The sequence below is a fragment of the Bufo bufo genome, chromosome 2 (assembly GCF_905171765.1).
Source record: "Bufo bufo chromosome 2, aBufBuf1.1, whole genome shotgun sequence".
In the NCBI taxonomy this organism is placed as follows: domain Eukaryota; kingdom Metazoa; phylum Chordata; class Amphibia; order Anura; family Bufonidae; genus Bufo; species Bufo bufo.
Window position 1 is genome coordinate 590,040,821 of NC_053390.1, and position 24,203 is coordinate 590,065,023.

General features: G+C 42.8%; 1 protein-coding gene across 1 annotated transcript in view; it reads right to left on the reverse strand.

Annotated features, from left to right (window-relative positions):
- The window catches only part of MYOZ2 (myozenin 2), an 86,845-nt gene that overhangs the window by 12,390 nt on the left and 50,252 nt on the right, over positions 1-24,203 (reverse strand). The window contains exons 3-4 of the mRNA XM_040418271.1: positions 19,752-19,921; positions 5,450-5,579 (exon numbers count right to left, since the gene is read on the reverse strand). Coding sequence (XP_040274205.1) covers positions 5,450-5,579; positions 19,752-19,921 — 300 coding nt within the window. The remainder of the gene's footprint in view (positions 1-5,449; positions 5,580-19,751; positions 19,922-24,203) is intronic.

Consider the following 24,203-nt stretch of genomic DNA (forward strand, 5'->3'; position numbering starts at 1 on the left):
GTAACACTTCATAATACTTTATCGTGTAAAACTACGGGAGCTGCTCGTGATTTTCCGGGTGAGGCTGTGAATATTTGGAATTCTTCATGCAGGGAGGCTCTCTATAAAAGAAACTAAGATGCTTTTTTTTTTTTTTAAAGAAAAGCGGCTTTGTCTACTTAATTAAGGACTTCATTAAGAGAATATTAGCAGAGTTTTTCACATGCCAGACTCTCCTGGGAAAAACAAAATCATTGGGGCCTGACTGACTACACATTTAGAGGTGTCAATTGTGTATTTCATGGAGTTCTGTATATAGGGGCCTAGAGATCTTAATAATTGGATCTGGTATAGAAAATGCTGTCATTTTTCATTTTGCAGGTGTGACTTTGCAACATTTTCAGTTGTCGGCCATAATGGTTTTCTTAAGAGATTAAAAGGGGTTTCCTGAGCATAAGTCATCAATATCTGATTGGTGGGGATCCTACATCCGGGACCGCAGCCGATCAGCTGTTTGAAGAGGCTGAGCGCTGGAGCCTCCTCACAGCATGCCAAGCACAGCGCCATACATTGAATAGTGGCAGTGCCTGGTATTGCAGCCCAGGTCCATATATTTGAACGGCGACTGAGCTGCACATAGCCAATGTGATCAATGAACATGACGTCACTGGCCTAGGAAGAGGCTGTGGTGCTCACAGGGGAACCCCAACCTCCGCAAACAGCTAATCATCCCAGGTGCTGATCTGATAGTGATGAACTATCCTGAGGATAGGTCATCAATCTTTTACTCTTGGAAAACCCCTTTAAAAGCTACTCCTGTGATGATAAATTTGCTACATTCATGTTACTGTGTGCTACACATGTACTAGGTGTTGCAGGACTAATGCTTGAATTATCTGGTTGACCTGGAAGTGTCTGGTGCTTGAAGACACATTGTATACATTTTGGAGTTTCCAGATTAAGGCCTCTTTCACATAGTCACTATTTTACATCAGTATTTGCTCAGTATTTGTAAGCTAAAACCAGGGGCAGGTCCAAAACACAGAAGGTGCACAAATATTTCAATTATACTTTTTCTCTGTAGGTTCGATTCCTGGTTTTGGCCTCATGCACACGACCGTTCCGTTTTTTGCGGTCCGCAAATTGCGGATCCATAAAACACGGAAGTCGCCCGTGTCCCTGCCGCAATTTGCGGAACGGAACAGGCGGCCTATTGTAGAAATGCCTATTCTTGTCCGCAAAACGGACAAGAATAGGACATGCTATATTTTTTTTCCCGGGGCCACGGAACAGAGCAACCGATGCGGACAGCACACGGAGTGCTGTCCGCATCTTTTGCGGCCCCATTGAAGTGAATGCGGACCATAACAACGGTCGTGTGCATGAGGCCTATGGCTTACAAATACTGACCAAATACTTAGAGATAGGCCTCTTTCACATGGTCGTATTTGTCAGTATTTTGCATCAGTATTTAAAAGCCAAAACCAGGGGTGGGTCCAAAACACAGAAGAGGCACAAATATTTATATTATTCCTTTTGTTTGTAGGTTACAAATACTGATGCAAAATACTAACCAAATACTGACCATGTGAAAGAGGCCATACTAGTGAAAAGCCTAAAAGCCCTTTAGGGTCTCTATACACATTCATTTTGTGTGTAACTTTTTAATGGTAAAAAACAGCAGATAAAGCGAATGTATTTTTTTGGGCCACCTGCGTTTTTTCCCCCTTTTTTTTGTGGCATTTTTTGTTTTTTTATGGATTTTTTTCCCCTTATTGAGAAGAAGATATCAAAACTCTCAAAAACGCTGAGAGCACATATAATAGGTATAGATTTAGGGCTCATTCTTACGGCCGTAGTGTTTAGCGGATCCGCAAATTGCAGATTCGTAAAACACGGATACTGCTTGTGTGCATTTTGCAATTTGCGGACCGCACATGGCCGCAACCATAATAGAAAATGCCTATTCCTGTCCGCAATTGCGGACAAGAATAGGACATGCTCTATCCTTTCCACAGAACAGAAACATGGATACGGACAGCAAACCGTTTTGCAATGAATTTTGCGGAACTCTTGTCTGAATGGGCCCTTATAGTGAGAATAGGCATAAGTGACTGGACACCTCTATAACACTTTAAAGGGAACCTGTCACCTGGATTTTGGGTATAGAGCTGAGGACATGGGTTGCTAAATGGCCGCTAGCACATCCGCAATACCCAGTCCCCATAGCTCTGTGTGCTTTTATTGTGTAACAATCCCGATTTGATACATATGCAAATTAACATAAAAGAGTCATATCTTACTTGTATGACCAGAGAAGAGTCATATTTTCAAGCTCTGACTCATCTCAGGGACAGGACTCATCTCAGGTTAATTTGCATATGTATCAAATCGTTTTTTATACACAATAAAAGCACACAGAGCTATGGGGACTGGGTATTGCAGATGTGCTAGCGGCGATCTAGCAACCCATGTCCTCAGCTCTATACCCAAAATCCTGGTGACAGGTTCCCTTTAATGTGTATGGGAGCCTTTATAGTTTTATTAGCAAGAGCAACATTTACAATTCTACAGGCTTTAGAGCTGAAATCAACCAGCATGTAGCAGTAAGGGTACTTTCACACTAGCGTTTTTCTTTTCCGGCATAGAGTTTCGGCCTAGGGGCTCAATACCGGAAAAGAACTGATCAGTTTTATCCTAATGCATTCTGAATGGAGAGCAATCAGTATGCATCAGGATGTCTTCAGTTCAGTCTTTTTTACTTTTCAGGACGGAGATAGTACCGCAGCATGCTGCGGTTTTACCTCCGGCCCAAAAAACTGAAGACTTGCCTGAATACCGGATCCGGCATTTTTTTTCCATAGGAATGTATTAGTGCCGGATCTGGCATTCAAATTGCCGCATTTACGGATCCGGTATTCCGGTCTGCGCATGCACAGACCTTTAAAAATTTGAAAAAAATAAATACTGGATCCGTTTTGCCGGATGACACCGGAAAAACGGATCTGGTATTGCAATGCATTTTTCTGACTGATCAGGCATTTTTCTGACTGATCAGGATCCTAATCAGTCAGAAAAAATGACATGCGTTTGCATACAGTTTGCCTGATCAACGGAACTGCCTGCCGGAATCAAACAACGCAAGTGTGAAAGTACCCTTAAACTGTGACCATTGTTGAGCATATGCTTCAAGCAACCTTTAAGGCATACCTCTAGCCATGTTAATATTCACATTGCTACAAAATCTACATATCTTTTATGTGTATGAAGTACTTTTCTCAAAGGTTCAGGGGATTTTTCTCTAGACCCGTCGATCTATTCAAAACGTAGAGTGGACGAATTGCAGTCTTCATCTCTGTGTCTCCTTCTCTGCTTACAAGGTGAACTACCTAAGCATGTTCTATGAGCTTCTCCCTCCTCATTTCCCTGTCAGCGGGGGGCTGGTGGGAATTGTTCTATGGTGATGTATTTGAGAAGTAAGGTCCAGGAAGGGCAGTAGCTAAATAGTTGCAGTAGCTAAATCAACTCATATTCTGGAATGAATGCACCCCCAACACACACACATACACACACAAAAAAAACTGCTTCAACTCATGGCCATATCATTACCTATTAATATTTAAAAACTAGCTGAAGGACTCGGCTTCACTCGGGTATATTTAATCAATTTCAATTAATGTTTGTATGTGTCGTTAAAAGATATCAACACTATCCACTATAACAGTGACATCTACAGCACCTTGCCCCCTTAACAGTGACCTCCACAGCCCCCCCCCTTAACACTGACCCCCCCACAGTTCACCATCCCTTAAAATTGAACCTCCACAGCAGCCCACCCCCTTAACTTTGACCTTTACAGCAGCCTTCCCCTTTAACAGTGAGTTTAACAGCATACCACCCCCTTGACAGTGACCTCCACAGGGGCACGCCCCCTTAACAGTGGCCTTTACAGCAATCTGCCCCTTAACACTGACCTCCATAGTTGACCATCCCCTTAACTATGACCTCCACAGCAGCCTGTCCCTAGGGTGGCCAGAGGTCCAGTTTTAGGCCGGACAGTCCGGCTTTCAGACTCCCTGCCCTCCATCTGGTGCAGGGCCTGGACAGACACAGGGATGTCCTTTTGAACAGCTCACTCTCAGACAGCAGCACTGTGCTGTCTGAGTGTGAGCTGCAGGGAGAAAGTCACCGTCCCTCCCACCCCTGCAGCTGACAAAAATTGAACTTCATTTTTTCAATCTCTGTTGGCTCAGGAGTGGGAGGGGCGTGGACTAACCAGATCAGGGAGTGGCTTAGCGGGACCTAGAAGTTGATTTTTACCTTCATTTTTTCAATCCCCGTCAGCTGAGGAGTGGGAGGGGCGTGGCCTAAGTGGATCAGGGTCGTGGCTTAGCATGACCAGGGGGCAGGGTTTTAAGTTCATCTTTTGAGGGTAGACACATTGTGGCAGGGGCGCATGTCTGGGCACCTTACTGGCTCATTTGCATTTCAAGTAAATTGGATTTTCAGAGGATAAAAACATCTATTGCTGGAACAAAGGCACGTCTTGAAATAAGGTACTAAGTGCTATTAGGCCATAGCTTTACTTCAATAGCAATTATCCTGGTGACAGATTTCCTTTAAAGCTCACCTACAGCAGTGAAAAAAAATGGCTGGGTTGCTATGGAAACCTGGAGTAAAACTGTGTATGTGGAGGCTAACGGCCTGCAAACTTCTATTGGCTGATAAGGGTAATGTGACCAAGCTTCTATTGGCTAATGCATTTTTTGGGAATATCTGAGGAACGGTATGTCCTAGAGAGCTGAGACCTGGTCTAAAACCTTCCCGGACACCTGATGTACCTGTGTGCCAAATTTAGTGATTGTAAATGCGACGGTGCGGATTCCTTTAGCGGACATACATACACACACACATATACACTGAGCTTTATATATTAGATTATACAAGATAACTAGACTGTGCATATGTTATTTTCCACAATTCAGGTTGGATCAGAGGAACTGAGAAAAAAAAATCCAAAATGTAGATATTAGGGTAGATTTATCAAAGCTGGTTTTAAAGGAAAACTGGCTTAGATGCCCATAGCAACCAATCAGATTCCACCTTTCATTTTACAAAGGAGCTCCGAAAAGCAAAAGGTGGTATCTGTGACTGTAATTCTTGGAGACAAGGCACATTGGTGTTGGTATTGGCTGCTGCTTTAGATATGTATATTATATAGTGAAATGAATAAGTGATATATCGTCCAATCCCAGGAGAAGCTCTTATTATCTGTTCTCATTATCACTCAGATTATATACAAGGCACAGTGTCCGACATAACCATGCAGAATGAAGCTATGCTCTACAGAAAAACCTTTCCACGTCATTCTGCACAGTTTACAGATATGATGATCTAATAATACTGGTTATTATACAATGGCAGAAACATTTTCAATGGTGGACATGAGGTGTGCAAGGAGATAACTTACCTGGCGCAATGTTTTCAGGGTTTGGAGGGCTTCTTGGATCTGGTGTATTAGGAGCTGTTTGTGGAGCTGTTTGTTGGACGGATTCAGTTAAGTTTTCTTCTGTGTTTTCATTCTGGTCAACCTGATTTTGCTAAATGAAAAATGTAAAACCTGGTTACTTCATAGGAATAGCAATTAAGATATTCATGATCCCCTGGAACCCTTGGACGTTGAAAGACAAATTGCAGCTGCTAGTTGACTCGCTCTTAAAGGGTCCCAACCAATGTATTTGTAGATAGTAGATTCTACAAATGATGAACGTAGAAGGTGTTGTAAAGCCAATAAGGGTGCAGACTTTCAATATGACCTTTCTGAAAGGTGTTAAAGGTAAAATCCTGTTTAAATGATCTTCTGGTGTCTTAGATTCAGTAATGTCATCATCATCCTGTTTGGCGATCTCATGGATATCTCTTCTCAATAGAAGGCTAACAAATAATCAAGAACTCCAGTAATTACTATGGATTTGCTGGATTTACTTGAACTTTGTTGGATTTGATGTAAAATAAGCTATTAAACGTCAAGTGATTTTTTGTTTTATCAAGATAAGTATTCTTAGCTGTATGTCAGTCGCCACAATTTCTATAAAAGTAACATGCCACTCCAAATGGGCATGTTAATAGTGGAGTCGGGCTAGCAAAAACCAGGTCTACCAAAACCCATCTTATTCCTGTAGCCAGCCTAAAGCTGGCCATACACATCAGGTAAAAGTCAGTCGAATCTGGGAAGGCAATCTTAATCATGTTAATATGATTTCAACTTGCATGATGTGATGGGAAAAAAAAGTAGCTTCTAGAGGGGTCCGACAGTGGCCTATTCCCTCTTCCCATTAAAATAAAAATGCATAGCGGGTAGAAAATTTAGATTTCTATCTATCTATCTATCTATCTATCTATCTATCTATCTATCTATCTACAGTGCTGCCCATAATTATTCATACCCCTGGCAAATTTTGACTTAAAGTTACAAGAGGTATTATTGTGGGGGGAAAAAAAAATTCTCAGCTTTTATTTACATTTGAGCAAAAAGTGTCCAGTCCAAAATTATTCATACCCTTCTCAATAATCAATAGAAAAGCCTTTATTGGCTATTACAGCAATCAAACGCTTCTAATAATTGCTTTTTGCATGTCTCCACAGGTATTTTTGCCCATTCATCTTTAGCAATAAGCTCCAAATCTTTCAGGTTGGAGGGTCTTCTTGCCATCACCCTGATATTTAGCTCCCTCCACAGATTCTCAATTGGATTCAAGTCTGGACTCTGGCTGGGCCACTCCAAAACGTTAATGTTGTTGTCTGCTAACCATTTCTTCACCACTTTTGCTGTGTGTTTTGGGTCATTGTCATGCTGAAATGTCCACTGGTGCCCAAGGCCAAGTTTCTCTGCAGACTGCCTGATGTTGTCGTTAAGAATCCTCATGTATTGCTCTTTTTTCATGGTGCCGTTTACTATGATTAGGTTCCCTGGTCCATTGGCTGAAAAACACCCCCAAAGCATTAGGTTCCCACTGCAGCGTCCCAATCAGGACACGTGGGAACTGCAAAATAACTGTGAAACGGCATTATCCTACTGCATGTCATTTTGTATTGGAACACCTGTTGTATCCCTGTTCATAGGCTGGCTAGGTGTAATTTATACATCCCACCACTAGATGGGGGTAGCACTTAGGTCATATAAATACTTAGGTCAGGCCTAGTGGGAGTGTGGAGCAGCTTAGTTGAGGTAGAGAACAGTGAGGAGAGGAGCAGAGCAGTTTGTTAAACTGAGGCTACACACCACAGATTAGTGGGTGAAGCCAGCTACAGAAATGAGGTAGAGCCAAGGTATGAGGTGCAGAAGAGCGTTTTCCTCCTTTGACCTTATTAGATCCTAGATCCTATAACCAGAGGATAGCGTTTTCGTCCCTGGAAGAAGTTAACCAAGCTAAAGAGAGACATCGGTGATAACAGTCATTACTTAAGGCTTAATGGGCACCTTTGCACATGGTGGAGGACAATCTAGCTACAGGCAGCCTCACCATACTTTGAAGAATACAGACTAGCTACCTGTTCAAGGGCTTGGAAGATACAGAAACAAAAGGACTAAGCATACCAAATAAGCATTACAGGCAACCTCACCAAATAACTCTGGTTTACTAGGGACCTGAAGCAAAGTCACCTACCAGAACTACTTCTACAGAACCTTCAAGCTAAGCTAAACCAAGCCAAACCTATTAACAGTGGATCAACAGAATTCCTTTAAATTGCAAAAGACTGTATTCTGTCCGGATGTTAATGCTGCAACTGGAACCAACATCAGTAAAAGTTGTGAGTTGTATCCTACCACTGTCTACTTCATTCTTACCACTCGTTGTACCACCATTAACGGTACTGGCGTCACGACAAATAACACCAAGGGACCCAGCCGCCACAAGCACCCTAAACACCACTGCCATCAAGGGCACCTCGACCTTCATCTAGGCTGGTGCTTCGCTACCACAGAGCGTGCCCCAGAGGATTTCGTGCTGTCTTCCTCAACACTGTGCTGCCATCCCAGGGAGGCTTTCTGCTAACTGTGAGTAAACTGATGAACTGTGTCGCCCCTGCGGTTCTGGCTGGCTGCACCACCACCATGTTTGACAGTGGGGATGGTATTCTTTGGGTTAAAGGCTTCTCCTTTTTTACGCCAACTGGACACTTTTTGCTCAAATGTAAATAAAAGCTGAGAATTTTTTTTTTTTCCCCACAATAATGCCTCTTGTACATCGTCTTATTATCTTTTGGGAGACACCTATGTCATTTCCCGTCAAAAAACTTACTTGCTGGTTGAATAAAAGTAAAAATTTGCCAGGGTTGTGAATAATTATGGATCTATCTATCCAATATCTATCTATCTATCTATCTATCTATCTATCTATCTATCTATCTCTCGTATCTATCTATACAATATCTATATATCTTGTATCTATCTATCTATCTAATATCTATCTACCCAATATCTATCTATATATCTATACAATATCTATCTATCTCGTATATATCTATCTATCTACCTAATATCTATCTATCTATCTATCTATCTATCTATTTATCTATCTCTCGTATCTATCTATCTATCTATCTATCTATCTATCTATCTATCTATACAATATCTATATATCTTGTATCTATCTATCTATCTATCTATCTATCTATCTATCTATCTATCTATCTATACAATATCTATATATCTTGTATCTATCTATCTATCTATCTATCTATACAATATCTATATATCTTGTATCTATCTATCTATCTATCTATCTACCCAATATCTATCTATCTATACAATATCTATCTCATATCTATCTATCTATCTATCTATCTATCTATCTATCTATCTATCTATCTATCTATCTATACAATATCTATCTATCTATCTATCTATCTAATCTATCTGTCTGCATGTACCCAGCATGTCTGAGCCGTGTGTGCATGGCTATGCTTCAGATAAGGTATAGTAGCAGTGAACATTTGGTGGACAGCTGTTGTTTGTGTATAGTCGGCTTAAATGCAGCCTAAGTCCATTATTTCGGCTTCTGAAAGCAAGTATCACATTTTCATCATATATTGTGCACATTATACATTTTGAGTACGAGAACTTTAAACAGTATAGAACTGAATACTGAGCAAGTTACTGTATATTAGGTAGGTTCCCCAATTGTTAAAAAAGATCATTTCAGATCTAATCATATTGGTTAGGTGTGAAATCCTGTCTGTGCTGCTGGATGACATCACATCTAGTGGTCTGTCCCCTACATCCGTACATGTATAGTGTCGGTGCAATGACTTTTACAATGACTGGTGTGCTGTGCTATAAAATCAGTGTAATACAGATGTGATATGATCAGCTCCTGTAGGTGTACTACCCATTGTATATTATGTACAGAACGTACCGCAAAGATGTATGATGATTTATAATGCTGTATATGACGAACACCAGTGAGTCAGTGGAATCTGCTGTAAAGTACTGGTATGAGGAAGTAACAGGTGTTGTCAATAACAATATGATGTATCTTAAGATATTGTGGTTGTGACTTTCCCAAATGAGAAATACCTGGAGCCATCTCCCAATGATGTCACTGCATGTGTGGTGCGGCATCAGTGATCAGCGTTACATAACATCATCTAATACATGGAAGTAGTGCTGCATGAACTGCTGCCAGCAGACACACACATAATTTCCTTTGAGCTGTTTCCCTCAAATTTATATTGTTGGCACTAACCATGATGGCTAGTCATACAGCAGTTGTGCCTAAAAGATTTCATAAAACCAAATATAAAAAAAATACCATCATTGGTACTTATAAAATAAAAATCCACAATATAATTTCAAAAACCACTAAAGGCCAATGTTATTTTCTAGTGTATGGTCTAAAGGTCAGGGCATAACACAGGATCCAATCCTTAGTATTCTTCTTGGTAGCTCTGTGTCAGGGACTGCCCTGCACCAGGCATAACACACTGGCCCACATTTGTCTAATTTGTAGACAGTCTGAAAATGTACCAAATTTATCCTAGTTTCTGATGCCGGATGATAAATCGGGTGCATCTTTAGACTGTCCAGTCTAGTTCAGACTATTCGTTGGCTTCGCTTACACCACAAAATGTGTCCACTTGTCCTGAAATTCTGTCCCAATGCAACAAATTCTGTCTCCCTGAGCCAAAAATGTGTCCCAATTCGCCCAATTCTTTCTCCCTGAGCCAAAAATCTGTCCCAATGCTCCAAAGTTCAGTCTCCAAGCCAAAAAATGTGACCTATTGTGCCAAAATTCTGCCTCAGAGCCAAAAAATATGTCCCAATGTGACAAAATATTTTCTCCAAGCCAAAAATCAGTCCCAATGCTCCAACATGTTGTCTTCATGCCAGAATTCTGTCTAGTGCCCCAAAATTCCAGCCACCAAAAACTTTAGACTAACTGTAAATTGGCCTAATCTGTGCAACTTTTCTGCTGCAGAATAGTGGATTTTAGTTTCATAAATATATCTAAAAGGTAAACAAAAGCAGTGTCTAGATTCATTTTTAAAACCAGGAGATGTTGAGAATGCCAGAAAAAGTGATTATTTTTGGCGCATTGAATAATTTACTAATCCTGTCAAATTTGTAGACAAAGAAAACTTAGACAGACACTCTGAAAATGCATCACATTTATCAGTGGGTGATCCTGGATGATATACACTCACCTAAAGAATTATTAGGAACACCTGTTCTATTTCTCATTAATGCAATTATCTAGTCAACCAATCACATGGCAGTTTCTTCAATGCATTTAGGGGGGTGGTCCTGGTCAAGACAATCTCCTGAACTCCAAACTGAATGTCAGAATGGGAAAGAAAGGTGATTTAAGCAATTTTGAGCGTGGCATGGTTGTTGGTGCCAGACGGGCCGGTCTGAGTATTTCACAATCTGCTCAGTTACTGGGATTTTCACGCACAACCATTTCTAGAGTTTACAAAGAATGGTGTGAAAAGGGAAAAACATCCAGTATGCGGCAGTCCTGTGGGCAAAAATGCCTTGTGGATGCTAGAGGTCAGAGGAGAATGGGCCGACTGATTCAAGCTGATAGAAGAGCAACGTTGACTGAAATAACCACTCGTTACAACCGAGGTATGCAGCAAAGCATTTGTGAAGCCACAACACGCACAACCTTGAGGCGGATGGGCTACAACAGCAGAAGACCCCACCGGGTACCACTCATCTCCACTACAAATAGGAAAAAGAGGCTACAATTTGCACGAGCTCACCAAAATTGGACTGTTGAAGACTGGAAAAATGTTGCCTGGTCTGATGAGTCTCGATTTCTGTTGAGACATTCAAATGGTAGAGTCCGAATTTGGCGTAAACAGAATGAGAACATGTATCCATCCTCTGATGGCTACTTCCAGCAGGATAATGCACCATGTCACAAAGCTCGAATCATTTCAAATTGGTTTCTTGAACATAACAATGAGTTCACTGTACTAAAATGGCCCTCACAGTCACCAGATCTCAACCCAATAGAGCATCTTTGGGATGTGGTGGAACGGGAGCTTCGTGCCCTGGATGTGCATCCCTCAAATCTCCATCAACTGCAAGATGCTATCCTATCAATATGGGCCAACATTTCTAAAGAATGCTATCAGCACCTTGTGGAATCAATGCCACGTAGAATTAAGTCAGTTCTGAAGGCAAAAGGGGGTCCAACACCGTATTAGTATGGTGTTCCTAATAATTCTTTAGGTGAGTGTATATGGTGCATCTTTAGACTGTCTAGTGTAGCTTATACTGTTATTTCTTGGCTTAATTTATACCGAAAATGTGTCTATGTCCTGATATTCTCTGTGTAAAAATTCTGTCTCTGAGCCAAAAATCTGTCCCAATGCATCTATCTATCTATCTATCTATCTATCTATCTATCTATCTATCTATCTATCTATCTATCTCTATCTGATGTCTTTATAATATCCATCTATCTTTATCTGACATATTTATATTATCTATCTATCTATCTATCTATCTATCTATCATCTATCGTATCTCTGCAGTACTCCAGAAGGTACTACTATTGTGTCCTTGATTGTTGCGTTTTATATGTTTTATATTCAATGATATGTAATATTATGTATTTCTTGTACTGTGTCATTTTATCCAGCTAGGAAGATAATGGTAGTTGTTGGCAGGAACAGGGTTAACCACCCTGTTCCTCCTCTCTTGGTAGGAACGGGCTGGTCTGACTTCCTGCCAGAATGGGGAAGTCTAGAGTAGTGCTAGGAGGAGATAAGACGAGAGAGGACTTGTTCTGATAGTGGGGGAGTTGGGAAGTGGATTGTAGAGCAACCTCTTCCATGAACTGTATCTTTTTCCCTGCGAGGGAAGTTCATTAACCAAATACCCTTCTCCTGCAAGAACAACAGCTAAGTACAGCCTCAAATAAAAACTTGAGATTTACAGCAGAGTGATCAGCGAGATACAGCTTTACAGACACTGCTGCAAGGTGAGGGACAACAGCTCAGACACCATCACCTACCCAACAACCACTAGGCCAGCATCATCTACGTAAGAGCAGAATTGCAGCCATCCAACCAGCCACCATACCCCCTCAGCTGTTGCCAGCAAAGACTTGCACTTCAAGCCTGCTACTGTATGTATTTCAAGTTCTACGCTGCACTTAGTAAAAAGGCCTCTGTTACATTTAACTCTGGTCTCATTCTTCAGTACTATAATTCCACTGCATTGAACCCCAGGAAGCAATGGCCTGAGGTAGGACACCGTGACACTACCACAACAACACTACATCAGGGCCACTACCCCTCCTGTCCTCTGATCTGGCTCCTCACAGGGGCTTGCTGTATATCTGTCTTTCCACAATCAACCTTATATAGGTATTCATGCCAGTGAAGGGACACCTCACTGGAATTATGTGATACAAAAGTCTGAATAAAGACATATGTGCCGGAAAAATGTGACATGGAGTATGTAAGGCCAATCAGGTTTAGTCAGCTGACGAAATGCAGCATGGGATGACCTCTCTTACATTGAGTCATTCTGTGTTTCGCAATGTTCCCAGATGCTTTATTATTGTACACAGAGTACTGTTAGGCTTCAAGCATAACATTCAACTTTCTCAGTCTGCAGCCACCTGTGGAGGCAGGAGATAAGTAAAATATTTCCCAGAAAATTAATCATTTGCTCACCACGTGTAATGTGGCTTTGTGATAGCTTGTGCTTATGATCCGGCTTCATGACGAATTGCTTCGCCACAAAGCACATTTATTTGTAAGTAGCGGGTGCAATGACAGGGAGCTGCAATAGCGCCGCTCCTGTCATTGTACCCCTCAGATGCCGCGTTCAAACATGATTGCGGCATCTGAGTGTACAAACAGTGTGAAAGTAACATAAAAAAAAATATTACATCAAACTTACCGCGTCCATTTGCGCGCGACGGGCCGGCCATCTTGCTTGAAGATCTCGGCTGAAATCACGTGCTGTGCGAGATTACATTATCAGGCCGGTGTGATGACGTCATATGTCACCACGCCGGCCTGATGATGTAATCTCAAGCAAAATAGAGGCTGTCAGCCCTTCACATGCAAATGGAGGCAGTAAGTTTGAAGTTAAGGATTAATTGATTCACTGAAACGAAGCACGGGGAAATTCGGCTTCTAGGCGAATCGAATAATTCCTGAAATTCGGATCGAATTTGTGGGATTCGATATGCTCATCTCTAGTATTCAGCCCACACTGTACTGTGACCATGTAGTACGTATAGACACTGAATGCAAGTTCTATCATACACCCTCTGCTTAAATGGTTGGTACAGAACTACAGGACACTATGAGTAATTACAGAAAACTGTTATCAGCAGTTGTAGTTTGTATCCATACAACGCTTGACATGTTGTCACGAGGGTGTCACGACCTATCGCTGACCCTGTTGTGCCTGGGGTCAGAAGGTGACAGCGGGTGGCTACGCGCTCGGTTTCTCCATGACCTAATGGTGAGAATAGATTCCGGTCCAGGTTTTCTTGCCTAGGTTTGCAATCCTTTTTGTCCCAGTTAGGAATCTGTAGCTTTTCCTTTCAGCTGTTCTCTGTTAGCCCTTGTTTCCAGATATAGACCTTCCTTACAGATCTTCTATTCTGACCTCAGGTGGACAACTGTTGCTGTGGAGCTGTTGGATCTCCAGTTCTCTCCTGTTGTTGTTGTCTCCCTTTGGGGTGTTTGTGTTGTTTGTCCTTTCCCTGTCGTTACCTTAGGTGTCAGTGGTGAGGACTAGTGCTCCCACCGCCCTATTCACTACCTAGGGCTTATTTCAGGGTAAGCCAGGGAAGAGGCATGTGATTGGTGTATGGGTTAGCAACCCATCTAGGGACGTCAGGGTAGCCAGGTGCCAGTGCCAGGTGAGCTAGGGGTCACCACTCCTCCCTCTCCCTAGTGGAAGGGTACTCCTCTTCCCTCCCCTCTGTGCCGCACGTCTGTTACCTGCCATCTCAGACGTGATACATGTGCTGGCATGTGACAGTACATTATGTGACTGACAGAGAGAATAGGCAAATAACCTATAACACTTGCTAATTATAAGATCATATTGGCCACAGTGGCCCCCGCGTATCCAGGTGAAAGGCAAAAGCGTTTGCTTTCGTCACACCAAAGTAGAGAAGAATGTTTAGATGTCAGATGTACTTACTTGACGAAAAGGGTTACATAAATAACACTTCTATAACTTACCATAGATATCTGGAAGTTCAGTACCCCAGACCTGGGAGTATCTGCAATAATGTTGTATATTATGTATAATGTTGTGTGTTATCATATATATCTGCTGTGTACACTAGCACATGTGGTATGGTTGGCAATGGTTGGCAAGAGTAGGGCTAACCACCCTGTTCCTCCCCTCTTGGTGGGAGTGGGCTAGTGCGATTTCCTGCCAAGAGGGGAAGTTCAAGTCCAGATTGAGCAGAGATAGGAAGCACATGCCAGAGCTCCTACTCCGAGGGACCATAACCAGTTCTCCTGTGAGACTTTCAGTCCAGGAAGAGTATCAGAACTGAGAACATTTCTTCCAAAAATCTTCAGTGTGCCTAGACAGCAGAGTGATCAGCAAAACTACAGCTTCACATACCCTGCTGCAGGTGAGGGACTATGGCTCAGACACCCATCACCTAGACCTCTTCCAAGCCAGAAAACACCAAGCCTATTTCACATTGTAAACACCTATATTTGTAAGTGCCTGCTAGTGCCATTTAATTGCCATCTAACCAGCCACCACACCTCATCACCTGCTGACCAAAACTGCAAATTGTTTACAGAGGGCTTGTGTGAGGATAAATCCATAGCATTGACAGTAGTAGCAAAGTGGATGAGACTTTAAAATGTTTCATACACAGACTGTGGAAAATTTCCACAGCAAAATGTGCACATAACTTGAGATGCTGTGCAGGTTTAAATCTGTTGTGGATTTTTACAGCGGACTGCACGCTTTGCAATGTATAGGGTGAAATCTTAAGCAAACTCTCAGCATTTCCACAAAGAATGGTGCAACAAATTTGCACCATTTGGAATTTTGCACCATTTTGGATTTTGCTGCTGCAGAATTCTGGCAGGTTTTTGACTGTGGGACAAATTAGCTGGTCAGGCTACTTCAGATCTGAATGTGCTGATCTGTCCGAGCAGAGACAACTCTAGCATCTGTCTAGGTATGCAGATAGCTAAGAATTTTTTTGTTGCATTTTTCTAGTAAAATAATTCATGTTATTTTAAAATGACTAAATCTCACACTGATTAATGCCTCATGCACATAGATTTATTACTGCCCTATACAACCAGGGCGTTGTCGTGATGCAAGTCATATTAGTCCATGTAGCCTTGCTGTATTTCATATAGAGGCATATGAAGGTTTTTCTCCATCACATGTATGGTCCATCACTTCAATGGGACAACTGCTGCAGTATATTGTTCTGTCCCCTACACAATGGAGGTAGCCGTGTAGTATGGTGCCGTAGCTACTCTGGCAGGTAAATGCTTCTTGTCAAACCCCTGCCGATTAGATCCTGAAGATAGGGCATCGCTATAAAAATCCCAGAAAACCCATTTAATCTATCTGTCTGTCTCTTTTTATTATTAAAGCTCCATTCATTCCATGGCGCTGTACATATAATAAGGGGTGTACATACATAAAACAAGTACAATAAGCATGAGCAAGACAAGTTACAAACTGGTACAGAAGGAGAGAGGCTTACAATCTACAAGTCAATATATCTGTCGATCTGGCAATCTGTATATGAATTGGTATATTTTATAGGATTTTGATTGAAATGTGCAAAACAGGGGTTTTCCATCCTCCACTTACTTCCACAGTGAAGTCTAAAACTGTTACTACCTACTGGTTACATTCTAAGTCTAATTTACCTTTTCCAATTTCTCAAGAATATCTTACATTTTCATTATTCTTCTATATATGTGACGCTAGCAAAACGAAAAAGCGTTAAAAGGGTTAAACAAGGATCGTGTACACCCTCTACAGGCTTTACTGAGACTTGTAAAGCAGCAAGGTAGGTGAGGTGAAGTCATGTGCTTCTCTTTTCAGACAGTGACTAATACATCTTACTGCAGGAAGTCAATGACGTAATGTCAAGCTATGAACACGGACGGATACACTGTCAGAGTCGATCTCATACCTCCATGTATCATAAAAGGGAATGTTTCAGGCACTGTGTACAGACATGGTGTACTATACACAGCATAGCATGAATGACTGTCTGTGATATAACCTGCCTTCAGGAAACAACAGCTATTCCCATCACAATGTCTCCAAATTCGTTTCTCCTTTTATGCAGTCCCTCAATCATTATTCTTCAATACTGGAGACCAATATCTTTCCTGGTAAATTTTTAACACTTGACCCAATGTGACAAATGCCACTTCCGACTCCCAGAATGCGATTCTTCAACTCCTCGCTACACCATATTTAACATGTCTGTTGTCCGAGAAGAGGCTAAGTGTGCAAAAAAGTTTTTCCCACTCTTTTATTGTAAGAAGTTTTTAGGCGCGTAAAAATAGTGTCCATTTATACAAAACTGACTGAAACCAGTTCACCCAGACCCAAAGCTCTAACCACTGAATGGAATGCATTCAATATTTTGCTTCCTCTTTTATGTTTATATATACTATATACCATATATACAGTAGACAATATACTGTAGATATCCCACAGAGATGCAAAATCAGGGGAAATTAAACATAGGACACAATTCTGTATACAATGTGCAACAAAAAACTGCACAAAAGCGGGAAAGGAACCTGCTGAGAAGGGAATTTATCGTTTTCATAGTAGTTACATTCAGCATTTGGAATATAACATAAAAGTGGGGAAGGAAATGGGTATGCTGCTAATTCCTACCACCATCTGCTTGGTATAAAATTGTAACGAGGGGCCGGCGACGCGTGCTTCCTTCGCAGCGCCGCCGGCGCCCTGCGCAAGGAGAGGGTCAGGAACGCAGCCTGCGTCCTTGTCTCCATGGCAGCAGGTGAGCAGCAGAGGAGCTGAGCGCCGATAATGATGATCAGTGCTCAGCTGTGTTGGGCTGTGTACTGTGAGTCACGTGATGCTGGCCACGTCATGTGACTCACCAGCCAGGGCTATTTAAACAGGCAGCCTGCTGGCCGCAGGTTGCCTGTGATTGGCCTTATTTCATTCACCAGCATATCGTCTGTTAGTGTTTGTTGTGTTTTGACCTTGGCTCCGTATTTTGACCTCGCTCTTGCTACCTCCTGCATTTGACGTGACCTCTTTGGCTTTGAGCCCGGCGTGAATTTGACTTGATCTTGCTTTTCCCTTTTGTATTGTTATTCCTCCTGGCTCCTGACCTCGGCTCGTATTGACCTTGATATTTGATTAACCCCTCAGTGCCTGCCTGTCACTTTGTTTGTTGTTTTCTCCTTTATTGTATTCTTACCTTTAAGGCCCTGCACGTACTCAGATTAGGGACCGCCGTCAAGTTGTACACCGTCGCCTAGGGCGGACCGTGCAAGTAGGCAGGGACAGAGGTGAGGGTGGAGCTCAGGGCGGCACACACTCCTCCCGTACGTGACAAAAATGTACTGTATAAATGTTGGTTGGTGTAGGCAGTCGTATCTTTACTGCAGACTTCATTCCCTACTATAGCTGGACACCTCTGTGCCCCAAAATGTTCGTTTTAAAACTACAGTACTTGAGGGAAAGGGAACCTTAGTATACATTTTTTTTTAAACTAACTAGTCTATACCTTGGGAAGCAGACAATAGGCATACCAAACCTGGTAAACTGAAGTTCTACAGAGCCATCAAACCTATAAATCAAATACTTCTTGAAGCCTTGAAGATCCCCTTTTTTGTTTCCTTGGTGAGTCACAGTGTTGAGGTGGCATTTCCTAGTAAAACTTAAATTGCTGTTCTAATTGCCAAAGATCTCATGTGAACTACTTATTTCTCAGATGCACAGACCAAGAAACTTCCAGCGGGCAATTGTTACCCTGGTGTCTAGGAAACTACTATATTATAATGGTGTTTCCTTTGTTTCTTAGGACATTTAGTATTAGGCCACCCACTTAATTGCTTCCCTTCTCTAGAAATCTGTTGATAACTGTTCAACTCTCAAAACCTAGTAGAATATTTGTGCAAAGGTGTTCCGTTCATTCATTGCTCGGAGAACTTCATGTACAGGAACTATCAGTACAAGAAGTGACTTTGATGCCCATAGCAGTCATCTTGGGGCTTTTATTTTTACAGACCAGTTTTGAAGACGACAGTATTGAAATCATTCGTTACTATAAGGATATATTTATAATATCTCCATCAAAGTCAATAAGGAACTCAAGAGCATAGAACAAAGACAGACTAATCTCCAGGCTATGAGCCAAAGAAGCCTAACCCTTTGACAAACATAGCAGCTTATTATTTATAGTAATTGGAGGAGGTCCCTTGTACGTGTGCATATTCATATTGTGAATTGTGATCAGAATAGGGTTCAGTTTATATTGCCTTTGACTTACTCCTGGTCACAGTATGAAGGCTGAGCTTTGAGTTGAGTCGATATTCAGGTGTCGTGACATTTATCTATTGTATGGTCTTCTCATGGCTGCTGGCCGTGTACATAATGATTTGATGCTCTCAGCATTAATTAATGCTAGGAGCATCAGTCGCTAACGCACCTGACCAGTGGCCGTTCTCCTGAATTCAACTATATCACTGTCCTCAGGATGATAATACAGTTTCATACTGTGGCATGGATGGCAGTATCTTGTGCTGCACTGTGATATTTGCTTTTGCAGAGGCAATATCTTTGGTGCACCGTGGTAGTTGGTTCTGCTGGGGTGGTATGTTGTGCTGCATTACGGTATTTCTGGCACCACCTGCTTCTGTTGTCCCTGCCTATTTGTGTTGCCCTGTCTTCTGTCAATTTGGACCTGCCTAGGTCATGGGGCTACTTTTAGTTTTTTATTCCAGTGCCACTATAGGGTCCCAGTCCGTCCCTGTTGATCTCCCACTATGCATAAGGCTTAGCCTGATGTTAAACCATCTGCACCATTGAGACTTCATAGTCTTCTGTATATAGACATCTGTGCTCTATGGATAGGCCAGCAGGCAAAACTACAGCCCTTAAGGCTATCATCAAAGCTCTTCCACTGCTAATGAGTGTGATTTGCCTTAAATTACTGTATAGCATTATAATAAGCATGTTCTACTTATTCAGTGATGTATTATTCAGTGCAATATTCTTTTGGGATACTTACATTTGTCTGTGGCCCCATTTCATAAGGAAAGTTTTCAAATGTATACTTGTCAGATCTTCTCTGTCTCATCTTAAAAAGTCTTGCTCCTCGGTTGTTGTGAAGAGAGAGTTCTTCCAGCATTATTTCTCTGGGCACACTTATTTTTTTTCCAAGGTTCAGGTCACTTGACTCTGTAAAAGCAAAACCACACCATTATTACTGCTATACAAAAATCTTAGGATCCCATAGAGAAGAAGTAAAATTGCATCCAGTCTAGATAATGGTCTGGGAGGAGCAGCTGCAGAAGTACCACAAGCCTGCTGCACTGTATCCTTTAGGGGTCCATGCTACTTAGCTCACACAGCATGGCCTCGGGTGGATACCATTTGTCTTGGCTAGCAAATGTTGGGTTCACACTTTGTTTCTGCTATTCACTGAGGATGAAACTTTCTTTATCAAAGCTGGTTTTAAAGGAAAACTGGCTTAGTTGCCCATAGCAACCAATCAGATTCCACCTTTAATTTTACAAAGGCGCTCCGAAAAGCAATAGGTGGTATATGTGAACAGTGTGTGAGCTCAGCAGGGATCAGAATGGCAGAGATCGGAGTGGCAGCCCAGAAGTAGCTGGACATTGGCAAGGTGAGTGAGGGTTTTTTCTTTATTTCAAAAAGCTCCCTGCTCTCCGACAATTTAAAAAAAATAATAATTGGAAAACCTATTTTAAAAAGTTATGAGGCGCAATGGCAAAACTGATCAGAATATTATATAGTGTAGTACAAGTAAGTGACAAATGTACGCTATCAGGCTGGGTAATAATAGCACATTGTGTTTTAGTTTGTCTTGACACAAGTCAAGGAACTGCCTGGCAGAATCAAACGTGTACTCAATGTCAGAAGAACAAAGGCCCACACATGCCATCGCTACCGGGACCTTTACTAGATGCCAGACATGTGGTCAGGGTAATATCGTCATCATGTCGAGATCACACACATTTTCACTGGCATGGCGCCCGTCAAAGCAGTCAACATACTTGTTTTTTTATTTCATTGTGGTTCATTATTTCAAATTAGAAGATTATTTCACGGACATGTAGGACTGGAACGGTCTGGCCTGTGGTCTGAAATAATATTTATTTCCGTGTAACCACCTACTCTCAGTCTAGCAAAATATACTGTTTGAAGAGTGCAGACTTCCTTCTGATCAAATGTCTGACCAAGCCTAACAGGCCAACACAAACAAAAACAACGTATGAATCCACTTAATAAATGAAGCCGTTTTTATTAGAAATGTTGGCAGTAACGGGTAATGATCTGGAAAAGAACAGTTTTAACTGCTTCAGGACCAGTTATTGATTGTTAGGACCACACAAAATTTAGGGGAGGATTTATCAAACTGGTATGAAGTAGAACTAGCTTAGTTGCCCATAGCAACCAATCAGATTCCTCCTTTCATTTCCCAAAGGATCTGTAAAAAATCAAAGGTGGAATCTGATTGGTTGCTATGGACAACTAAGCCAGTTCTGCTTTACACATTTATCACATTATACCCTGCTCATTTCAATGGTTACAACCACCCTGCAATCCATCAGTGGTGGTCGTGCTTGCGCACAGGGCCGTCTTTACCGCAGGGCAAAAGGGGCAGCTGCCCCGGGCCCAGTTGCTCCTGGGGGGCCCATGCAGCATTTTACTTGGATTTTACTTGGGCCCCCTATATTTTGTTGCCGCCGCCGCCCGCCGGCCCTGTAACATAACAAAGTCATGGTCCGGACTATAGAAAGAGAGAGTGAGGAGGGGGCGGGGCCCGGGGCCGCTCTGCGCTCCGCTCTGCTGCCTGGCCTGCCTGTCTCTTTAACAGAGCAGACCAGTGGCTGCTGGAGCATGACGCAGCTGCCGCACAGGCAGAGAGAAGAAGGAGGCGGAGCCCCAGCCGGCAGCCACAACAGACACAGCCTGAGCCAGCCAAGCAACTAACAGAACTTACAGGTATGTGGTAGCCACGGGGGGGGGGGGGGGGGGCTCATATAGGACAGGGGGGGGGCTCATATAGGACAGGGGGGGGGGGCTCATATAGGACAGGGGGGGGGCTCATATAGGACAGGGGGGGGGCTCATATAGGACAGGGGGGGGGCTCATATAGGACAGGGGGGGCTTATATAGGACGGGGGGGCTCATATAGGACAGGGGGGGGCTCATATAGGACAGGGGGGGCTCATATAGGACAGGGGGGGCTCATATAGGACAGGGGGACAGTGTGTGCTTTCCTGCTACTATATCAACCCCCCCCCCAGGGATCTTGGGGGCATTAAGGGTTGGACTTTAACTCCTTGCTGCTGATGTTGAGTGTGCCAGTGTGTGTGTCCGTCCCTCTGTGTGTGTGTCTGTCCCTGTGTGTGTGTGTGTGTGTGTCTGTCCCTGTGTGTGTGTGTGTCCGGCCATGTGTGTGTGTGTGTGTCCAGCCATGTGTGTGTGTCCGTCCCTGTGTGTGTGTGTCCGTCCCTGTGTGTGTGTGTCCGTCCCTGTGTGTGTGTGTGTGTGTCTGTCCCTTTGTGTGTGTGTGTGTGTCCGTCCCTGTGTGTGTGTCTCTCCCTGTGTGTATCACCATGCCCACAGTGTTCCTATGTCTTGACGCAGCTGCTTCAGAACGTTCTGTGCGGGACAAGAGGAAGAAGATGGAAGAGGAGGCAGCGCCAGCATGGAGTCTGTGCGATAGACACAGGGAGGCACACTAAGGACGAAGGTAACACTTCCACATGATCTACACTAGTGTTATCTGTGGTTTTACATAGGACTGCAGGTAACACTACCACATGATCTGCACTAGTGTTATCTGTGGTTTTACATAGGACTGCAGGTAACACTACTACATTATTTAGCACTAGTGTTATCTGTGGTTTTACATAGGACTGCAGGTAACACTACCACAAGGTTAGCTCGCACAGGGCGCCTGAACACCTAAGGCCGGCCCTGGCTGCGCACCCCAGCGCCAAGGGATGACGTCACTGATGTAATATGCCTCTTATATGTGGAGAGCGGTGATGTCACAGATGTAATATATCACCTATATATGGACAGCGGTGATGTCACTGATGTAATATATTACTTAGAAGTGATATATTACATCAGTGACATCACCACTCTCCACACATAAGTAATATATTACATCAGTGACATCACTGCTGTCCACATATACCGGTAAGTAATATATTACATCAGTGACATCACCGCTCATCACATATATGTGGAGAGCGGTGATGTCACTGATGTAATATATCGCCTATATGTGGACAGCGGTAATGTCACTGATGTAATATATCACTTATATGTGGAGAGCGGTGATGTCACTGATGTAAAATATAACATTATATGTGGAGAGTGTTCATGTCACTGATGCAATACAGCGCTCCAGATGGCGAGCAAAATGGTCGCCAATGTGCCTTAAAATTTGCAGATGGCGACAAGACTTGTCATAGACTACAGGCCTGAGGTCTATTTGGTAGTGAAATCCCAGCGCAGGCAGGCGTGATGATGTCATCACGCCCGCCTGTGCCAGGACGCGGTGAGGTGTGCGCGTCTGCGTTGCACCATCCCTCGCCGTACCAGCAGCTAGTGAGCGCCAGTGAAAGGAAACAGGTGAGTATAAGATTTTCACTTTTTTTTAAGGTGTGGGAAGGCGGGATCCAGGGGGCCCAAGTAAATTCTTGCCCAGGGTCCAATCAATATTAAAGACGGCCCTGCTTGCGCACTTAAGAAAAAAGGGCCAACCTCTCTGGTGTCTGGGACTGTGGGGGCGCATATAGGCTAGTTCTTTTTCCTATAGTATGCAAGTATAGCCACCGCTGATGGACTGCAGGATTGTCTTAACCATGGAAATAATGAGATGAAAAAATTAATCCAGCCAGCAAAGGGGGCAATATGGGTAATAATAACAAAACATTAGTAAGTGGCTTCTATTAACTTTCTCTACATAATAAATTATATTTGCTGAAGGGAGACAACCCCTTTAACTACCACTGATCATTTCTCTTTCAGTTTCTTTTTCGCTACCACAACAAGCAGTACATCTTTGCGATTCTCCAGGAAATCTGTTGTCTAACTTGAAGCTTCTACTGGAGGCCAAAACATCATCTACTGTGGTGGATCACACTGTCCACTGTAGTGCAAACATGATGGAGGTCACTAAAGTGTGAGGATTTTGAGGGTCATTTACTACTCTGAAATAAGGTGTATTTCAGGTGCAGATGGTGGTGGAACGGTTAAGTGCACTGCTATCTGCGACTTCGCCTCATTCACAAAAGGTCTAAAATTGTGGGTGTGGCGTGGGCAGGAAGGGGACAGGCTGGTAGGCCCGTCTCATTCATCATTTTCTACGCGTAGAAAATGGTCTAAATGTTAGACAGCAAGGAAGCTGGTGCTGGATGCGTCTAAAATGACGGTCTTAATAAATGTGCCCCTTCGTTTCTGATCATTTGGATTC